This window comes from Ranitomeya variabilis, chromosome 6 (assembly GCF_051348905.1).
Source record: "Ranitomeya variabilis isolate aRanVar5 chromosome 6, aRanVar5.hap1, whole genome shotgun sequence".
NCBI classification, from domain to species: domain Eukaryota; kingdom Metazoa; phylum Chordata; class Amphibia; order Anura; family Dendrobatidae; genus Ranitomeya; species Ranitomeya variabilis.
The window spans coordinates 74,318,187-74,336,948 of NC_135237.1; the positions used below are offsets into that span (position 1 = coordinate 74,318,187).

Consider the following 18,762-nt stretch of genomic DNA (forward strand, 5'->3'; position numbering starts at 1 on the left):
TACGACTTTTCTTGCAAAAAAAAAAATGCATAAATGCAAAAATAGAAGTTATTAGTTCCAGCCTAGGAGCGTCCTGCTGCAATTTATAATCATTCCACGGTAGTCGTGCTTTAATGTATTGTACCTGTAAATCCACCTTGTCCTCTCTGATTACATGGTCGTTCTGTCGCTCTCCACAGGCTCTAGATTGTATCCTGGATAGAATGAAATCTTCTGGGTTCAACTTTTCCAAAGTTAAGGCTTTATCAGGAACTGGTCAGGTAAGGGTCATCAGTGACCATCAGTACCACAGGGACATTACTTGTATATAAAACTTGCCTCTGTCAATGACAGATTGTCTATTTGTAGCACAGGGAACATCTAGTGCTGTGTTGTATAAGCTTTTCTATAAAAATCCTTATTAAAGGGAACCTGTCTGGGGATCCATCCTGCCCAAATCACAGGCAGTATGAATCACAGCCTGGCTGCAACCATGCTCTGGCATTTCAGAGAAAGTATACTTTGAAGATCCGTTCCGGGACCGTAGCAGGAGACCAGACTTGTTCGGCTCTTCAGTGCCGCAGGAGGTGATTGACAGGTCAAAACTGCTCCAGCTCCTTCAAGTTAGATGGTTTCCTCTGATGAACAGCAATCTTTGTCTGACCACAGATTCTCAATTGGATTATGGTCTGAGCTTTGGCTAAGCCACTCCAAGACATTTACATGTTTCCCCTTAAACCACTTGAATGTTGCTTTAGCAGTATGCTTTGGGTCATTGTCTTGTTGGAAGGTGAACCTCCTTCCCAGTCTCAAATCACTGATAGACTGAAACAAGTTTTGCTCAAGAATATCCCTATATTTCACACCATTCATATTCCCTTCAACCATTTTTCCTGTCCCTGCTGCTGAAAACATCCCCACAGCATGATGCTGCCACCAGCATGTTTCACTGTGTGGATGGTGTTCTTGGGGTGATGAGCTGTGTTTGTTTGCCACCAGACATAGCGTTTACCTTGGTGGATAAAAATTTAAATTCCATCCATACATTTAGGGAGTCTTCCACATGTCTTTTGGCAAACTCAAAATGAGCTTTACAATTTTTGTGTGTAAGGAAAGGCTTTTTTTTCTGCCCACTCTTCCATAAAGGCCACCTCTATGGAGTGTACGGCTTATTGGACAGATACTCCAGATTCTGCTTGGGAACTCTGCAGCTACGTCAGGGTTACCCTTGGTCTCTGTGCTGCCTCTCTGGTTAATGACTACCCTTTTGGTGGGCAGCCCTCTCTTGGCAGGTTTTTGTGGTACCATGTTCTTTCCATTTGATGATAATGGATTTGATCGTGCTCCTGGGGATCATCAGAGATTGGGATATTTTTTAATAACCCAACCCTGACTTGTACTTCTGAGCAACTTTGTCCCTGACTTGTTTGGGGATCTCCATGGCTTTCATGATGTTGTTTGGTTAGCGGTGCCTCTTATGCAATGGTGTTGTTGGTCTGTGACCTTTCAGAAAACGTGTATGTACTGACAGACCATGTGACATTTAGATTACACACAGGAGGACTTCCTTTCACTAAGCATGTGACTTATGAGGGTGATTGTATGTGCCAGAATTTTTTAGGGGCTTCATAGCAAAAGGGTTGAATATATATGCACATCCAATTTATAGTTATTTGATCCCATAAATTTAATTTATGTCTATATATTTTTCTCAATTCACTTCGACACCTTAGACTATTTAGTGCTGATGCGTCACACACAAATCTGATTACAGGAATATTTAAACACCGGTTGTAATGTAACAAAAGAAGTAAAAAGCCAAAGATGGTGACTACTTTTGCAAGCCCCACTGTACATGTCTGCAGCTGTGAAGCCAGGCTGCGACTCGTGCTACTAGCGATTTGGGCATCATGAATCACCTGGCAGGTTCCCATTAAAGGGATTGGCAATGCTTTCTTTATTTTAGCAAATATGTTGGGGAAATAATTCTGTGGCGCTTACTAATATGCAAGTATTATAGATTCTCCTTCTGTGCTGTGTCAGGCTCCATTAAAGGAACAGTAGACATAAATACAGCTCATTTCTATCACTTACTGACCTAAGGGGCAATCGCACCAGCAAAACTCCTTAGACCCGTGCCTCCAGGGGACACAGTCAATCTAATGAGTCCAGACAAAAATCAAAAGGACCAAGGAATGTTTAGTTAAAATTGGTGACTTGTGTTTGTTTTTTTTAATACTTGAGATATAAAAAATAGTTTTATAGCAATAAGGCGAGTACAACATTTCACAGCATCATGAGACCTATAGGGGGTCACCCAATGCCCAATGTCTTTGTATGACTACGGTATATGCTGTAAAAAGTTTTTTCCTCGGCTTTATTCTGAACTCTTATTGCATTCGGTATATTAGCTGATTCCATGTCTGTATGTAACATTACATGTCACAGTATGGAAATTGTATGTCATGGTCCGATTGATCCTAGCTGCGCTTGTCGGACGGATTTTTACATTATCCGCTCATCGGGCAGGGACTGAGCAACAAGTTCATTTCCGACACATTGCAGAGTTTACGGCAGTTCGATGCCGCGGATGTATTTTATATGACGGTAAATTAATGGAGGGCGGAGCATTATAAAACAATTAATCATCTGCGCACCTAGAATACACATCAGGTCATTCTATTGTGGCCGATTATTCATCAGTCCTTCACACCTCCTTTATTTATTCAGTTCTGGGAACATGGCTTTCGGAGGGGTTTCATCTCTTCCTTTCTTGTTGCAGCAACATGGCAGCGTGTATTGGAAAACCGGTTCCAGAGAGACATTAAATCATTTGCCCGCTGAGCACCCTTTGCACATTGCACTGCAGGTAGGTCCCTGTACGGCACAGTGTAATTAATCATTGATTTTGGCTTAATTGGTTTAAAATAAAAAAAATAAAAAAACTTTTTTTCTTTTCTAGACTTGTTTCTGTATCCAAGACTGTCCTATCTGGATGGACTCCAGTACAAGTGCTGAGTGCCGCCATCTAGAAAAATCTATTGGAGGGGCACAAGCGCTGGCTGATATTACTGGGTCTCGAGCGTATGAGGTTGGTGCTAAAAAGTGAATGGGGATGTGATGGGGGCAACTGACTGTCAGACATTTGAGCAGTTACAAGGGGTCTGGGAGACCCATGGACCCCATAAGCGTTTTTTTTTTAGAGTAACCCCATCTGAAATGGTCAGTGGAGCTGATGACTTTCCAAAGCACTAGAAATTTTTTCACATTCAGCCGGTCCAAGATGCCGCTCCTCTCGATTGAGACTATATGAGCGCTGATCTGAAAATCGCCTGGATTAGGAAACCGCAGAATCACAACAGTGAGTTCATTGCATAGTAGGGTTATGCAGAATACAATCTATCATTAGTTTATTGCATATCTAAAAAAACCTTTCATTGTAAAAAAAAAACAACAAAATTTGTAAAGATACAAATTCCAATGTTCCCAATAAAAATGGGTTCACTTAGAGAAAAAAAACTAATGCCCTTAAAAACCAGCAAATATTTGGCATTTCCTTTACCATAATGATCCGCACTGTAAAACTATTTCATTTTCATTATTTATACTGCGCAATGAAAATGGTGCCAAAATATGAAAAATTTAGGCCAGAATTGCTTTTTTTGTTCATCCCACCTCAATAAAAAGTGATCAAAGGAACTTATCCTAAATCGTCGGCTTGTTATGCAAAAAACAAGTGCTCGCGTAGCTCTGTAAACACAATGGTGAGAGTCCTAGCTCTCCTAATATGATAACAAAAAAAAATTGACAAAGGAATTTTCTTGTGCACATATAGGAGGACTGAATAAAAATCTGTATAAATTGGCTATGATCATAATCCTATTAACTTGAAGAATAAAGGTAACGTTAATTACATTGGAAGTTGGAGACTGCAAAAATTAGAAATAAAAAAATAGCAATTCTTGGATTTATTGTCTTTTGTTAATTGATCCTACCAAAAAGTGGAATAAAAACTGATAAAGTTCTGTAATTTGTACCCAGTCACTGAACCATTGAAACTGAATTACACATAAAACACACAATTCTGTTCATGGAAAAATAAAAAAGTGACCAAAAACTGAATGACTGTGTGTTTTTTTATTTTTTTATTTATTTATGTGCATTACTATATGATACCAATGAAGTCTACAGCTTGTTCTGAAAAAAATAAGCCCTCATACTAAAAAATAATGAAATACAATTCGAATATCAACATTTTCATTGCATTTTTTTGTTACAAAAATAAACATAAAAAATCTGCTATTGACAGACATTTTTGATATCCCTGTAATTGTGAGGACCCGTACAATGCAGTGAACAGATTTTTTTTTACAATGATTGGTAAATAGCATAAAAAAGGCAGATTTTTTTTTTTCTTCATTAAACCCATAAAAATTTAGCATTTGAGATTGCTGCTTTTTATCTGCATATTTTTTGCAGGTATCTGCACCAAATTATGCAATAATGATCTTCTCCGATTATTGTGTTTTCACTGTGTTTTTTTCAGGAATTTTTTAATTCCTTGCTCTCCATACAAGCCAGTGGAGAAAAAATGCATGCAAACCGCAGACTTCTAAGGGTATGTTTCCACGTTCAGTAAACGCTGCGTGTTTGACGCTGTGCAGAGCTGCAGCATCAAACACGCAGCGTCCAGATGTTACAGCATAGTGGAGGGGATTTTATGAAATCCCGTCTCCACTATGCGTGGTAACACGCACCCGGCGGCCCTGCGATTCCAGACATGCGGCGCGTCTTTTTAAATCGCAGCATGTCCGTTTACCTTGCGGCGCCGCTGCGCCGCCGTAAGGTATATCACAGGGCCCTATGTGTGTGGTGCGATGATGCCGGATGTGTGCAATGAACACATCCGGCATCATCGCGTCTACAGAAGGGGGCAGAGCTTAGGGCGGAGTGGGTTTGCCGCTCCGCCCAAACCGCCGGCCATCCTGAACGTGGACACATACCCTTAGACAAAACAGTGAGTATGAGTTTTCCACATCCACTTTATTTGGACAGCTAGGCCACTTCCACACATAGTGAAAATGCGGCAACATTTTTTTTTTTTACCTGTTCAAGCAAAGTGGACGCGATTTCATGAAAACTCCTGCCCATTGTGCAGCTCAAGACACTGTTGAAATGCTCCATTTTGTGTTTATTTTCTATAGGCCCGAAAAAAACCCCACATTTTAAAAACTCTTGTAATAAATGGCATGTAAAAAAGTTGTAAGAAAAAATTCAGTTGCTTTTTAAGTGCAGAATCAAATTTTTTCTGTATTATAAAAACACAAAACACTTCTTCAAAAATGCATCAAATAATGATAAATAAAAGCATTAAAAAATGCAGAAAAATTGCAATAACCAGAGAAGGTTATTCTTGTGCAGTTTGGTGCCGACACCTGCAGATAAAAAGCAACAGAAAAAATTACAGCTCGTATAATAAAGAAGTAAAACCGCATATATTAAAGCTTATATATTATTGAAAAGTTCTGGCTGCTACAGCTATGAATGAAGGAAGAATAAATCCATAGGTCCCAGCCATCCTGGGTAAACAGCCCCAGATTTAGGTTTTGGTCCTGCTGTCGTGGGTGGTCTGCTGAATGTCCCTCACTGCCACCATGCCAGTCCTGACATCTCCTACCACCGTGATAGAAAGAAATGGTAAATGGCTGTGCTTAGGGGCGTGGAAGAAATATAAAATATGCCAAGCGGCACATAAAAAACCATATAGTCTGTCCATCTCTCTTCTGTAAAAGTTGGAAGTTATGCCATGGGCCAGATCATCTCCCCACCACAGGAGAAAGTCAGGGGGTCTCCATGCACAATAGACTGTCAGCCGATATCAGCGGGTTCCAACCAACTTCAGTCTAATGTGAATGGAGACCTGAACAATCACATATAGCCGTCAGTAAGAATGATTTTATTGCATAAATGAAATTATTCTAAAGAGACTGAACAGGTAAAATACATTTGGAGAAGTGTTACTGCCAGGAATGGATAATGGATTTTATAGCGTTTTTTTTCATATGGATTTTATCTGTGTTCCTAGCATGATACAGGCGGGATTTATGTATTCCTTGTATATGTACAGAATGCCACCTAGTGGTCATACTAAGGTAGTTACATGGTCATTTGTGCTGATTTGGATGGTAGGGCAAATCTTTATTTTTATATAGCGCTAACATATTCTGCAGCGCTTTACAGTTTGCAGACATTATCATCGCTGTCCCCGATGGGGCTCACAATCTAAATTCACAATCAGTATGTCTTTAGAATCTATCACACTTAACATTGTTCCTATCTGAGCAGAGGAAGATGAGCAGGTATCTACCTATCTATGTATCTATGTATCTCATATCTATCTATCTATCTATCTATCTATCTGTCTGTCTGTCTGTCTGTCTGTTTATCTATCTATCTATCTATCTATCTATCTATCTATGTATCTCATATCTATCTATCTATCTATCTATCTAAAGTTAGGTCCATATATATTTGGACAGAGAAAGCATTTTTCTAATTTTGGCTATAGACATTACCAAAATTAATTTTAAACAAAACAATTCAGATGCAGTTGAAGTTCAGAATTTCAGCTTTCATTTGAGGGTATCCACAATAAAATTGGATGAAGGGTTTAGGAGTTTCAGCTCCTTAACATGTGCCACCCCGTTTTTAAAGGGACCAAAAGTAATTGGACAATTGACTCCAAGGCTATTTCATGGACAGGTGTGGGCAATCCCTTTGTTACGTCATTCTCAATTAAGCAGATAAAAGGCCTGGAGTTGATTTGAGATGTGGTGCTTGCATTTGGAAGGTTTTGCTGTTAAGTAAACATGCGGTCAAAGGAGCTCTCCATGCAGGTGAAACAAGCCATCCTTAACCCCTTCCTGACATCAGACGTACTATCCCGTCGAGGTGGGGTGGGCCCGTATGACCACCGACGGGATAGTACGTCATACGCGATCGGCCGCGCTCACGGGGGGAGCGCGGCCGATCGCGGCCGGGTGTCAGCTGCATATCGCAGCTGACATCCGGCACTATGTGCCAGGAGCGGTCATGGACCGCCCCCGGCACATTAACCCCCGGCACACCGCGATCAAACATGATCGCAGTGTACCGGCGGTATAGGGAAGCATCGCGCAGGGAGGGGGCTCCCTGCGGGCTTCCCTGAGACCCCCGGAGCAACGCGATGTGATCGCGTTGCTGCGAGGGTCTCCTACCTCCATCCTGGCTGCAGGTCCCGGATCCAAGATGGCCGCGGCATCCGGGTCCTGCAGGGAAGGAGGTGGCTTACCGAGTGTCTGCTCAGAGCAGACGCTTGGTAAGCCTGCAGCCCTGCACAGCAGATCGTCGATCTGGCAGAGTGCTGTGCACACTGCCAGATCAATGATCTGTGATGTCCCCCCCTGGGACAAAGTAAAAAAGTAAAAAAAATTTTTTTCCACATGTGTAAAAAAAAAAAAAAAAAAAAAAATTCCTAAATAAATAATAATAAAAAAATATATATTATTCCCATAAATACATTTCTTTATCTAAATAAAAAAACAAAACAATAAAAGTACACATATTTAGTATCGCCGCGTCCGTAACGACCCAACCTATAAAACTGCCCCACTAGTTAACCCCTTCAGTAAACACCGTAAGAAAAAAAAAAAAAAAACGAGGCAAAAAACAACGCTTTATTACCATACCGCCGAACAAAAAGTGGAATAACACGCGATCAAAAAGACTGATATAAATATCCATGGTACCGCTGAAAACGTCATCTTGTCCCGCAAAAAACAAGCCGCCATACAGCATCATCAGCAAAAAAATAAAAAAGTTATAGTCCTGAGAATAAAGCGATACCAAAATAATTATTTTTTCTATATTTTAGTTTTTATCGTATAAAAGCGCCAAAACATAAAAAAATGATATAAATGAGATATCGCTGTAATCGTACTGACCCGACGAATAAAACTGCTTTATCAATTTTACCAAACGCGGAACGGTATAAACGCCTCTCCCAAAAGAAATTCATGAATAGCAGGTTTTTGGTCATTCTGCCTCACAAAAATCGGAATAAAAAGCGATCAAAAACGGTCACGTGTCCGAAAATGTTACCAATAAAAACGTCAACTCGTCCCGCAAAAAACAAGACCTCACATGACTCTGTGGAGCAAAATGTGGAAAAATTATAGGTCTCAAAATGTGGAGACGCAAAAACTTTTTTGCTATAAAAAGCGTCGCTGGTTTCACACTTTCGTTTTTGTCTGCAGCGTTTTTTGCACAAAAAAACGCATGCGTTTTTTCCCTATATTTAACATTGAAAACGCATGCGGCTTTTTTGTACGCGTTTGGTCGCGTTTTCAAACGCATGCGGTTTTTTTCTGCATGCGTTCATTTTCAGAAATACAACCTGCAGTATTTTCTTGCGTTTTTAAGCACATGCGTTTGTTTGCGTTAAAAACGCATGCATTTTTATCGAAAAAAAACAGAAAACACACTGAAAAGCCACCCACCACCATCAAGGTGATAAAGGGATCCAAACCCTAACCCTAACTCTACCCCTAACCTCACCCCTAACCGTTTAATGAACATTTTCTGAGTCATAGTGCCACGTATTTCAGTGCCACGTATTTCAGTGCCACGTATTTCAGTGCCACGTATTTCAGTGCCATGTATTTCAGTGCCACGTATCACGTATTTCAGTGCCACGTGTTTCAGTGCCACGTATTTCAGTGCCACGTATCACGTATTTCAGTGCCACGTATCACGTATTTCAGTGCCACATATTTTAGTACCACGTATTTCAGTTGCACGTATTTCAGTGCCACGTATTTCAGTGCCACGTATCACGTATTTCAGTGCCACGTATTTCAGTGCCACGTATTTCAGTGCCACGTATTTCAGTGCCACGTATTTCAGTGCCACGTATCACGTATTTCAGTGCCACGTATTTCAGTGCCACGTATTTCAGTGCCACGTATTTCAGTGCCACGTATTTCAGTGCCACGTATTTCAGTGCCACGTATTTCAGTGCCACGTATTTAAGTGCCACGTATCACATATTTCAGTGCCACGTATTTAAGTGCCACGTATTTCAGTGCCACGTATTTCAGTGCCACGTATTTCAGTGCCACGTATTTCAGTGCCACGTATCACGTATTTCAGTGCCACGTGTTTCAGTGCCACGTATTTAAGTGCCACGTATCACGTATTTCAGTGCCACGTATTTCAGTGCCACGTATTTCAGTGCCACGTATTTCAGTGCCACGTATTTCAGTGCCACGTATTTCAGTGCCACGTATTTCAGTCACGTTTAGGGTTAGGGTTAGGGTTAGGGCTAGGGTTGGAGGTAAAGTTAGGGTTGGGGCTAAAGTTAGGGTTGGGGCTAAAGTTAGGGTTTGGATTTCATTTACGTTTGGATTAGGGTTGGGATTAGAATTATGGGTGTGTCAGGGCTAGGGGTGTGGTTAGGGTTACCGTTGGGATTAGGGTTAGGGGTGTGTTTGGGTTAGGGTTTCAGGTAGAATTGAGGAGTTTCCACTGTCCAGGCACATCAGGGGCTCCCAAGCGCGACATGGCGTCCAATCTCAATTCCAGCCAATTCTGCGTTGAAAAAGTAAAACAGTGCTCCTTCCCTTCCGAGCTCTCCCGTGCGCCCAAAAAGGGGTTTACCCCAACATATGTGTTATCAGCGTACTCGGGACAAATTGAACAACAACTTCTGGGGGTCCAAGTTCTCTTGTTATCCTTAGGAAAATAAAAATTTGGGGGGCTAAAAATCATTTTTGTGGGAAAAAAAAGATGTTTTATTTTCACGGCTCTGCGTTATAAACTGTAGTGAAACACTTGGGGGTTCAAAGTTCTCACAACACATCTAGATAAGTTCCTTGGGAGGTCTAGTTTCCAATATGGGGTCACTTGTGGGGGGTTTGTACTGTTTGGGTACATCAGGGGCTCTGCAAATGCAACGTGACGCCTGCAGACCAATCCATTTAAGGCTGCATTCCAAATGGCGCTCCTTCCCTTCCGAGCTCTGTCATGCACCCAAACAGTGGTTCCCCCCACATATGGGGTATCAGCGTACTCAGGACAAATTGGACAACAACTTTTGGGGTCTAATTTATCCTGTTACCCTTGTGAAAATGCAAAACTGGGGGCTAAAAAATCATTTTTGTGAAAAAAAAAAAAAGAATTTTTATTTTCACGGCTTTGCGCTATATACTTTAGTGAAACACTTGGGGGTTCAAAGTTCTCAAAACACATCTAGATAAGTTCCTTGGGAGGTCTAGTTTCCAATATGGGGTCACTTGTGGGGGGTTTGTACTGTTTGGGTACATCAGGGGCTCTGCAAATGCAACGTGACGGCTGCTGACCAATCCATTTAAGTCTGCATTCCAAATGGCGCTCCTTCCCTTCCGAGCTCTGTCATGCGCCCAAACAGTGGTTCCCCCCCACATATGGGGTATCATCGTACTCAGGACAAATTGCACAACATTTTTTGGGGTCCAATTTCTTCTCTTACCCTTGGGAAAATAAAAAATTGGGGGCAAAAAGATCATTTTTGTGAAAAAATATGATTTTTTATTTTTACGGCTCTGCATTATAAACTTCTGTGAAGCACTTGGTGGGTCAAAGTGCTCACCACACATCTAGATAAGTTCCTTAGGGGGTCTACTTTCCAAAATGGTGTCACTTGTAGGGAGTTTCAATGTTTAGGCACATCAGGGGCTCTCCAAACGCAACATGGCGTCCCATCTCAATTCCAGTCAATTTTGCATTGAAAAGTCAAATGGCGCTCCTTCCCTTCCAAGCTCTGCCATGCGCCCAAACAATGGTTTACACCCACATATGGGGTATCATCGTACTCAGGACAAATTGCACAACATTTTTTGGGGTCCAATTTCTTCTCTTACCCTTGGGAAAATAAAAAATTGGGGGCAAAAAGATCATTTTTGTGAAAAAATATGATTTTTTATTTTTACGGCTCTGCATTATAAACTTCTGTGAAGCACTTGGTGGGTCAAAGTGCTCACCACACATCTAGATAAGTTCCTTAGGGGGTCTACTTTCCAAAATGGTGTCTATTGTAGGGGGTTTCAGTGTTTAGGCACATCAGGGGCTCTCCAAACGCAACATGGCGTCCCATCTCAATTCCAGTCAATTTTGCATTGAAAAGTCAAATGGCGCTCCTTTCCTTCCGAGCTCTGCCATACGCCCAAACAGTGGTTTACCCCCACATATGGGGTATCAGCGTACTCAGGACAAATTGTACAACAACTTTGGGGGTCCATTTTCTCCTGTTACCCTTGGTAAAATAAAACAAATTGGAGCTGAAATAAATTTTGTGTGAAAAAAAGTTAAATGTTCATTTTTATTTAAACATTCCAAAAATTCCTGTGAAACACCTGAAGGGTTAATAAACTTCTTGAATGTGGTTTTGAGCACCTTGAGGGGTGCAGTTTTTAGAATGGTGTCACACTTGAGTATTTTCTATCATATAGACCCCTCAAAATGACTTCAAATGAGATGTGGTCCCTAAAAAAAAATGGTGTTGTAAAAATGAGAAATTGCTGGTCAACTTTTAACCCTTATAACTCCGTCACAAAAAAAAATTTTGGTTCCAAAATTGTACTGATGTAAAGTAGACATGTGGGAAATGTTACTTATTAAGTATTTTGCGTGACATATGTCTGTGTTTAAGGGCATAAAAATTCAAAGTTGGAAAATTGCAAAATTTTCAAAATTTTCGCCAAATTTCCATTTTTTTCAGAAATAAACGCAAGTTATATCGAATAAATTTTACCACTAACATGAAGTACAATATGTCACGAGAAAACAATGTCAGAATCGCCAAGATCCGTCAAAGCGTTCCAGAGTTATAGCCTCATAAAATGACAGTGGTCAGAATTGTAAAAATTGGCCCGGTCATTAACGTGCAAACCACCCTTGGGGGTGAAGGGGTTAAGCTGCGAAAACAGAAAAAACCCATCCGAGAAATTGCTACAATATTAGGAGTGGCAAAATGTACAGTTTGGTACATCCTGAGAAAGAAAGAAAGAAAGCACTGGTGAACTCATCAATGCAAAAAGACCTGGGCGCCCACGGAAGACAACAGTGGTGGGTGATCGCAGAATAATCTCCATGGTGAAGAGAAACCCCTTCACAACAGCCAACCAAGTGACCAACACTCTCCAGGAGGTCGGCGTATCAATATCCAAATCTACCATAAAGAGAAGACTGCATGAAAGTAAATACAGAGGGTTCACTGCACGGTGCAAGCCACTCATAAGCATCAAGAATAAAAAGGCTAGACTGGACTTTGCTAAAAAACATCTAAAAAAGCCAGCACAGTTCTGGAAGAACATTTTTTGGACGGATGAAACCAAGATCAACCTCTACCAGAATGATGGAAAGAGAAAAGCATGGCGAAGGCGTGGTACAGCTATGATCCAAAGCATACCACATCATCTGTAAAACACGGTGGAGGCAGTGTGATGGCTTGGGCATGCATGGCTGCCAGTGGCACTGGGTCACTAGTGTTTATTGATGATGTGACACAGGACAGAAGCAGCCGAATGAATTCTGAAGTATTCAGAGCCATACTGTGTGCTCAGATCCAGCCAAATGCAGCCAAACTGATTGGTCATAGTTTCATACTACAGATGGACAATGACCCAAAACATAAAGCCAAAGCAACCCAGGAGTTTATTAAAGCAAAGAAGTGGAATATTCTTGAATGGCCAAGTCAGTCACCTGATCTCAACCCAATTGAGCAGCATTTCACTTGTTAAAGACTAAACTTCAGACATAAAGGTCCACAAACAAACAGCAACTGAAAACCACCGCAGTGAAGGCCTGGCAGAGCATCAAAAAGGAGGAAACAGCGTCTGGTGATGTCCATGAGTTCAAGGCTTCAGGCAGTCATTGCCAACAAAGGGTTTTCAACCAAGTACTAAAAATGAACATTTTATTTAAAATTATTGAATCTGTCCAATTACTTTTGGTCCCGTTAAAAACAGGGTGGCACATGTTAAGGAGCTGAAACTCCTAAACCCTTCATCCAATTTTAATGTGGATACCCTCAAATGAAAGCTAAAAAGTGTGAACTTCAACTGCATCTGAATTGTTTTGTTTAAAATTCATTGTGGTAATGTCTATAACCAAAATTAGAAAAATGTTGTCTCTGTCCAAGTATATATGGACCTAACTCTATCTATCTATCTATCTATCTATCTATCTATCTATCTATGTATCTCATATCTATCTATCTATCTATCTATTATCTGTCTATCTATCTATCTATCTATCTATCTATCTATCTATCGAAGTTTTGTGGAACAGAAGTCCATGTAACTTGGTCCAGGTATGAGCCACAATTTACGGACTGTCCGCAGGTTTCCCAACCTGAACTCAACATCTTCATGTGTATCAATAGTTCCAAAACATTTCCTTTTTGGTGTTATAATTTCAGTGTTGCGTGTGTGTATACAGTTATATGAAAAGGTTTGGGCACCTCTATTAATCTTAAGCTTAATGTTTTATAAAAAATTGTTTTTTTTGCAACAGCTATTTCAGTTTCATATATCTAATAACTGTTGGACACAGTAATGTTTCTGCCTTGAAATGAGGTTTATTGTACTAACAGAAAATGTGCAATCTGCATTCAAACAAAATTTGACAGGTGCATAAGTATGGGCACCCTTATCATTTTCTTGTTTTAAATACTTCTACCTACTTTTTTCTGACTTAGTAAAGCACTTTTTTTGGTTTTGTAACCTCATTGAGCTTTGAACTTCATAGCCAGGTGTATGCAATCATGAGAAAAGCTACATAAAGTGGCCACTTGCAAGTTGTTCTCCTGTTTGAATCTCCTCTGTAGAGTGGCATCATGGGCTCCTAAAAACAACTGTCAAATGATCTGAAAACAAAGATTATTCAACATAGTTGTTCAGGGGAAGGATACAAAAAGCTGTCTCAGAGATTTAACCTGTCAATTTCCACTGTGAGGAACATAGTAAGGAAATGGAAGAACACAGGTACAGTTCTTGTTAAGGCCAGAAGTGGCAGGCCAAGAAAAACATCAGAAAGGCAGAGAAGAAGAATGGTGTGATCAGTCAAGGACAATACTCAGACCACCTCCAGAGAGCTGCAGCATCAACTTGCTGCAGATGGTGTCACTGTGCATCGGTCAACTATACAACGCACTTTGCACAAGGAGAAGCTGTATGGGCGAGTGATGCGAAAGAAGCCGTTTCTGCAAGCACGCCACAAACAGAGTCGGCTGAGGTATGCAAAAGCACATTTGGAGAAGCCAATTTCTTTTTGGAAGAAGGTCCTGTGGACTGATGAAACCAAGATTGAGTTGTTTGGTCATACAAAAAGGCGTTATGCGTGGCGGCCAAAAAACACAGCATTCCAAGAAAAACACTTGCTACCCACAGTAAAATTTGGTGGAGGTTCCATCATGCTTTGCGGCAGTGTGGCCAATGCCGGCACCGGGAATCTTGTTAAAGTTGAGGGACGCATGGATTCCTCTCAGTATCAGCAGATTCTTGACAATAATGTTCATGAATCAGTGACAAAGTTGAAGTTACGCAGGGGATGGATCTTTCAGCAAGACAATGATCCAAAACACCACTCCAAATCTACTGAGGCATTCATGCAGAGGAGCAATTACACTGTTCTGGAATGGCCATCCCAGTCCCCAGACCTGAATATCATTGAACATCTGTGGGATCATTTGAAGAGGGCTGTCCATGCTCAGCGACCATCAAACTTAACTGAACTGGAATTGTTTTGTAAAGAGGAATGGTCAAAAATACCTTCATCCAGGATCCAGGAACTCATTAAAAGCTACAGGAAGCGACTAGAGGCTGTTATTTTTGCAAAAGGAGGATCTACTAAATATTAATGTCACTTTTCTGGTGAGGTGCCCATACTTATGCACCTGTCAAATTTTGTTTGAATGCAGATTGCACATTTTCTGTTAGTACAATAAACCTCATTTCAAGGCAGAAACATTACTGTGTCCAACAGTTATTAGATATATGAAACTGAAATAGCTGTTGCAAAAAAAAACAATTTTTATAAAACATTAAGCTTAAGATTAATAGGGGTGCCCATACTTTTTCATATAACTGTATATATATATATATATATAAATATATATATAGATATATATATTAAGACTTTTTTTATTTATTTGTCAGCGTTTTACCGGAAATCAAATTGCAAAGATTTATAAAGAGAAACCAGAAGAATATTCTCGGTGTGAGGTTAGTGAACTGTACGTTTGCCCAAATGTTCGCTGAAAGACCGAATAACATTTTCACATTGTGTTACATATACACTGTGTGCAAATTTAGTTTGTATTTTGACCATATCATTATTTTTATGACGATTTTCCACCTACAAGCTGTATAACCTTGAATGCTTATTGGATGAAGCAGATCAGGTGAGGTTTATTTGTGTAATGAGGAAGGGTGCAGTCCAAGGATAGAGATTTTACGGACTCTGAAAAGTCACAAATTGTTACAAGTCTTACACAGGGATGTGGCACTGTTGAAGATATTGGGACGCGATCACAGAAACATAAAACGTTTTGTTGCAAATACTCAGCAGGGTTGTAAAAAAATAGGTTGAGAAAAAAAATACACATTACATGCCAAATATTTGAGAAGAATCAAACATAAAGTGACCAGGAAGCCATTATGCTTCAGTGCTGTCATATTCTAGAACTGCAACCTCCCTGTAGTGCCCCGAAGTACAAGGTGATTAGTGCTCAAAGACAAGGCCGAGGTGAGGAGGCTGACACCCGACCACCACAAAATTTATTTTGCACGGTTACAGCTGCGCTCACTGTATACTGAGCAGTGACTGAAGCCATGCCGGCCAACCACTATGACTGAAAGCCAAACTGTCGCAACTCTATAGTCGGGTGTCCCACGACCAGGGGCTCCCTCCCTGTCTTTAACGCTAGGGGCTCCCTAGTTCACACTGTTCCCTAGATTATTTGTGATGGTGAAGATGTCGGGGCCACGTACCTTGCCTTAGCTCCTGAATCTGCCCTCAGTCTGTACCCTTTCCCACCACCCAGTGAAGAGGGGAGTACTAGTGTATCATAATACACAAACAAGACTAACAAGGTAATACGACCAGGGATAATGAAAATTACCAAAACATACAAATGTACTCACAAACAGGCTTTACACCAGGGAGTGGAGGATGGGGTTAAATCAAAGTATTGGAAGAAAGGAGATTATCACAAACTCAAAACCTAGCAACAGTCACAGATAAATCTGCCAAATGACCTTCTCCAATAACAACCACCAACCACTTCCAGCCATGCAGCATAAGCTATCCTCTGGCAATGAGTGCTAACCAGGGCCCAGATTATATAGAAGATGGGAGTGCCTAACAGTGAACAGCTGAGAGCCTTAATGCAGGAAACCTTACAGGAGCTCTCAACTAAGCAGATTAACCCGTGTACTGCTAAAAGAAATTGACACAGTTAAATATGAAGGTGAAGTGCTTCTAATCAGTGCAGGAGTAGAAGAAATTAGAAGAAACCCGTGACACAAACACTGCCGGGAGGAATAAAGATCATTTCTTCCCGGCAACAGGGCTCTCTGTGCAGACAGGTTCACAACGCCATTATCCTGGAGATTAAAGCCACATCTACTGGTTAATACCCTTTCTCACCATATTGAGAACTTGTGGACCCTTCTTAAACGGGAGATTTATGATGGAGGAAAAACATACACCTATCTGAACAATGTTTAAGAGGTGGTCCAAAAAGTTAATTGTCAACAGATTAAGAAACTGCCACACTCATGGAAGGAAAGGATAATGACTGTTATTGAAAAGAAGGCTGGCTATATTGGTCACCAATATTTTTTTTTAAATGTCAGAAATGTATTTTGTACATTTTGAGTTGTTTGGTTATTATTCTCACTGTAACAGATGTCAATAATTGAGATTAGAAAATGTAAGCTTTTCCTTTTCGTTGCCCAATGTTTCTGCACACAGATATTCTCCTAAGGAAGACAAAACCACACTTTTACTTTCTTAAATATTAAGGCTTATTAACATTTTGGATTGACCAACAACATTCTCTACTTGTTCAATAATATTAATAATCAAAAATACAAATTGCCTAATAATTGTGCACTTAGTGTAATTTGCTCTTAAAGTAACCAAACATATTTTGACATATTTCGATTACCGGTATATATCAAAATAATTAAATACTCTGTACTTCCTCTATAGGATAAATTAACTCAAAACCAAGATATGAGGTTGGAGACAAAAAATAAATAAGTGAACCTGCTTCATGGAGATATTTTACAAACAGAACATGAAGTATATGGTCACCATAGGGATATAGGAATATATACACGTATATTAGGCTAGATCAGTCTATTCGAAGACAGCAAATGTATAACCATGGGTGCAAATGCAAACAATCGACAGCGTCCTATAAGTAAATGTGAAGTCATGTTGTTTGCCCTCCCAGAATGAGACATTAATCTGCCGGCATAAACTTTTGATTGGGTTAAAAGTGTAAAATAATCCTGGAGAAAACATGACATTTCGTAACTATAATGTCTGGCCGGGAGTTAGATAGAGTTCAGTAAAGTTTATGCTTACAGGGGCACTCTTGATTAGTTGTACGGCTTTATATAATTGTTTAGATGGGTTATTCTAGGTTCCGTTTTACTAAAATTCCTATTCCCTGGTCAGTGTGTGACAGCTCCCTGATGATCATTCTCTCTCCAGTTGTTGAGTAATCTGTACCAACTTTCCAGTAAACCTGTGATAGATGTATGTTGTACGCTGCAGACAATAAGAGGATCTACAGCTGTAGGTGGAGGGTGTAATGTTTGTCGGGCTGTAGGCTCAGAAAGGCTATCTCGGACAGACTTAGCGCTAGCCACTCTGGCAGATCCTAGAAGAACCCTGGCCTTCCTTCTTTAACTTTTGTACAGGGCTCTGGTCTTCCAAATGGGTCCACTACATTGCTTCCATGGAAAGGATGCTGGTTGGAGGAGAGAACCAGAGGCGAGAGAAATCAAGGTAGCAGAGTCAGAACAAAAAGGGCAGGAAAGGTACAAAATCAGAAGACTAAAGAATGGTCAGGAAACGGGAGTTCAACAAGCAAAACAGGAGCAGATACCACAGGGACAGAACAAGGGAAGAGCCTTAACTGGTAGTGAGAGTCAGAGGTTTAAAGGTTTAAATAGATGACTGCCCTGCCAGGGCTCAGAGAAAGGAGCTATGGATTAACCCCATACTCTCTGACTGAACCGCAGTAAAGGACCAAGGAATTAAGTAAAACTACCCTGTTGCTGCTCTGCGTTTCCCAGAACAAAGGCGCACCACAGAGAGATGACACAGTGCAGCAAATGTAACCAGAGGGGATAGGTACTGGCCCGAATATTACAGTGGGACAAAGCAGCCTCCTGAACCAATGATATGGCATGGGGCGTGTCTCAGACTACGGCAAACGCCTTCTGGACACTTTAGCTCAGCTCTAGTCCTAGATCACAGCTCTGTTACAATGGAGTTCAGCTAAACAACAGCCAAGGATTAGAATCTGAAGAAATCAAATGACAGGGAAACCTTACCGATAGGTGCTGACTTTTTAGTTGAATTTCAGAGCTTTATTTTTAAAATCCAAGATGAATGCCCAGTACAGTCTTTGGTAAATCTGCACCATATGCAGGTTTTCTTGCAGAATTGCTGCAGATTTGTCGTGAA

General features: G+C 40.7%; 1 protein-coding gene across 6 annotated transcripts in view; it reads left to right on the plus strand.

The window, feature by feature from the left end:
* Window positions 1-18,762, plus strand: part of XYLB (xylulokinase) — a 306,665-nt gene that overhangs the window by 131,510 nt on the left and 156,393 nt on the right. For all 6 annotated transcript variants that reach the window (XM_077268660.1, XM_077268663.1, XM_077268662.1 and 3 more), the window contains 4 exons: window positions 180-260; window positions 2,762-2,848; window positions 2,942-3,070; window positions 15,213-15,278. In XM_077268660.1, the coding sequence (XP_077124775.1) occupies window positions 180-260; window positions 2,762-2,848; window positions 2,942-3,070; window positions 15,213-15,278 (363 nt within the window). The remainder of the gene's footprint in view (window positions 1-179; window positions 261-2,761; window positions 2,849-2,941; window positions 3,071-15,212; window positions 15,279-18,762) is intronic.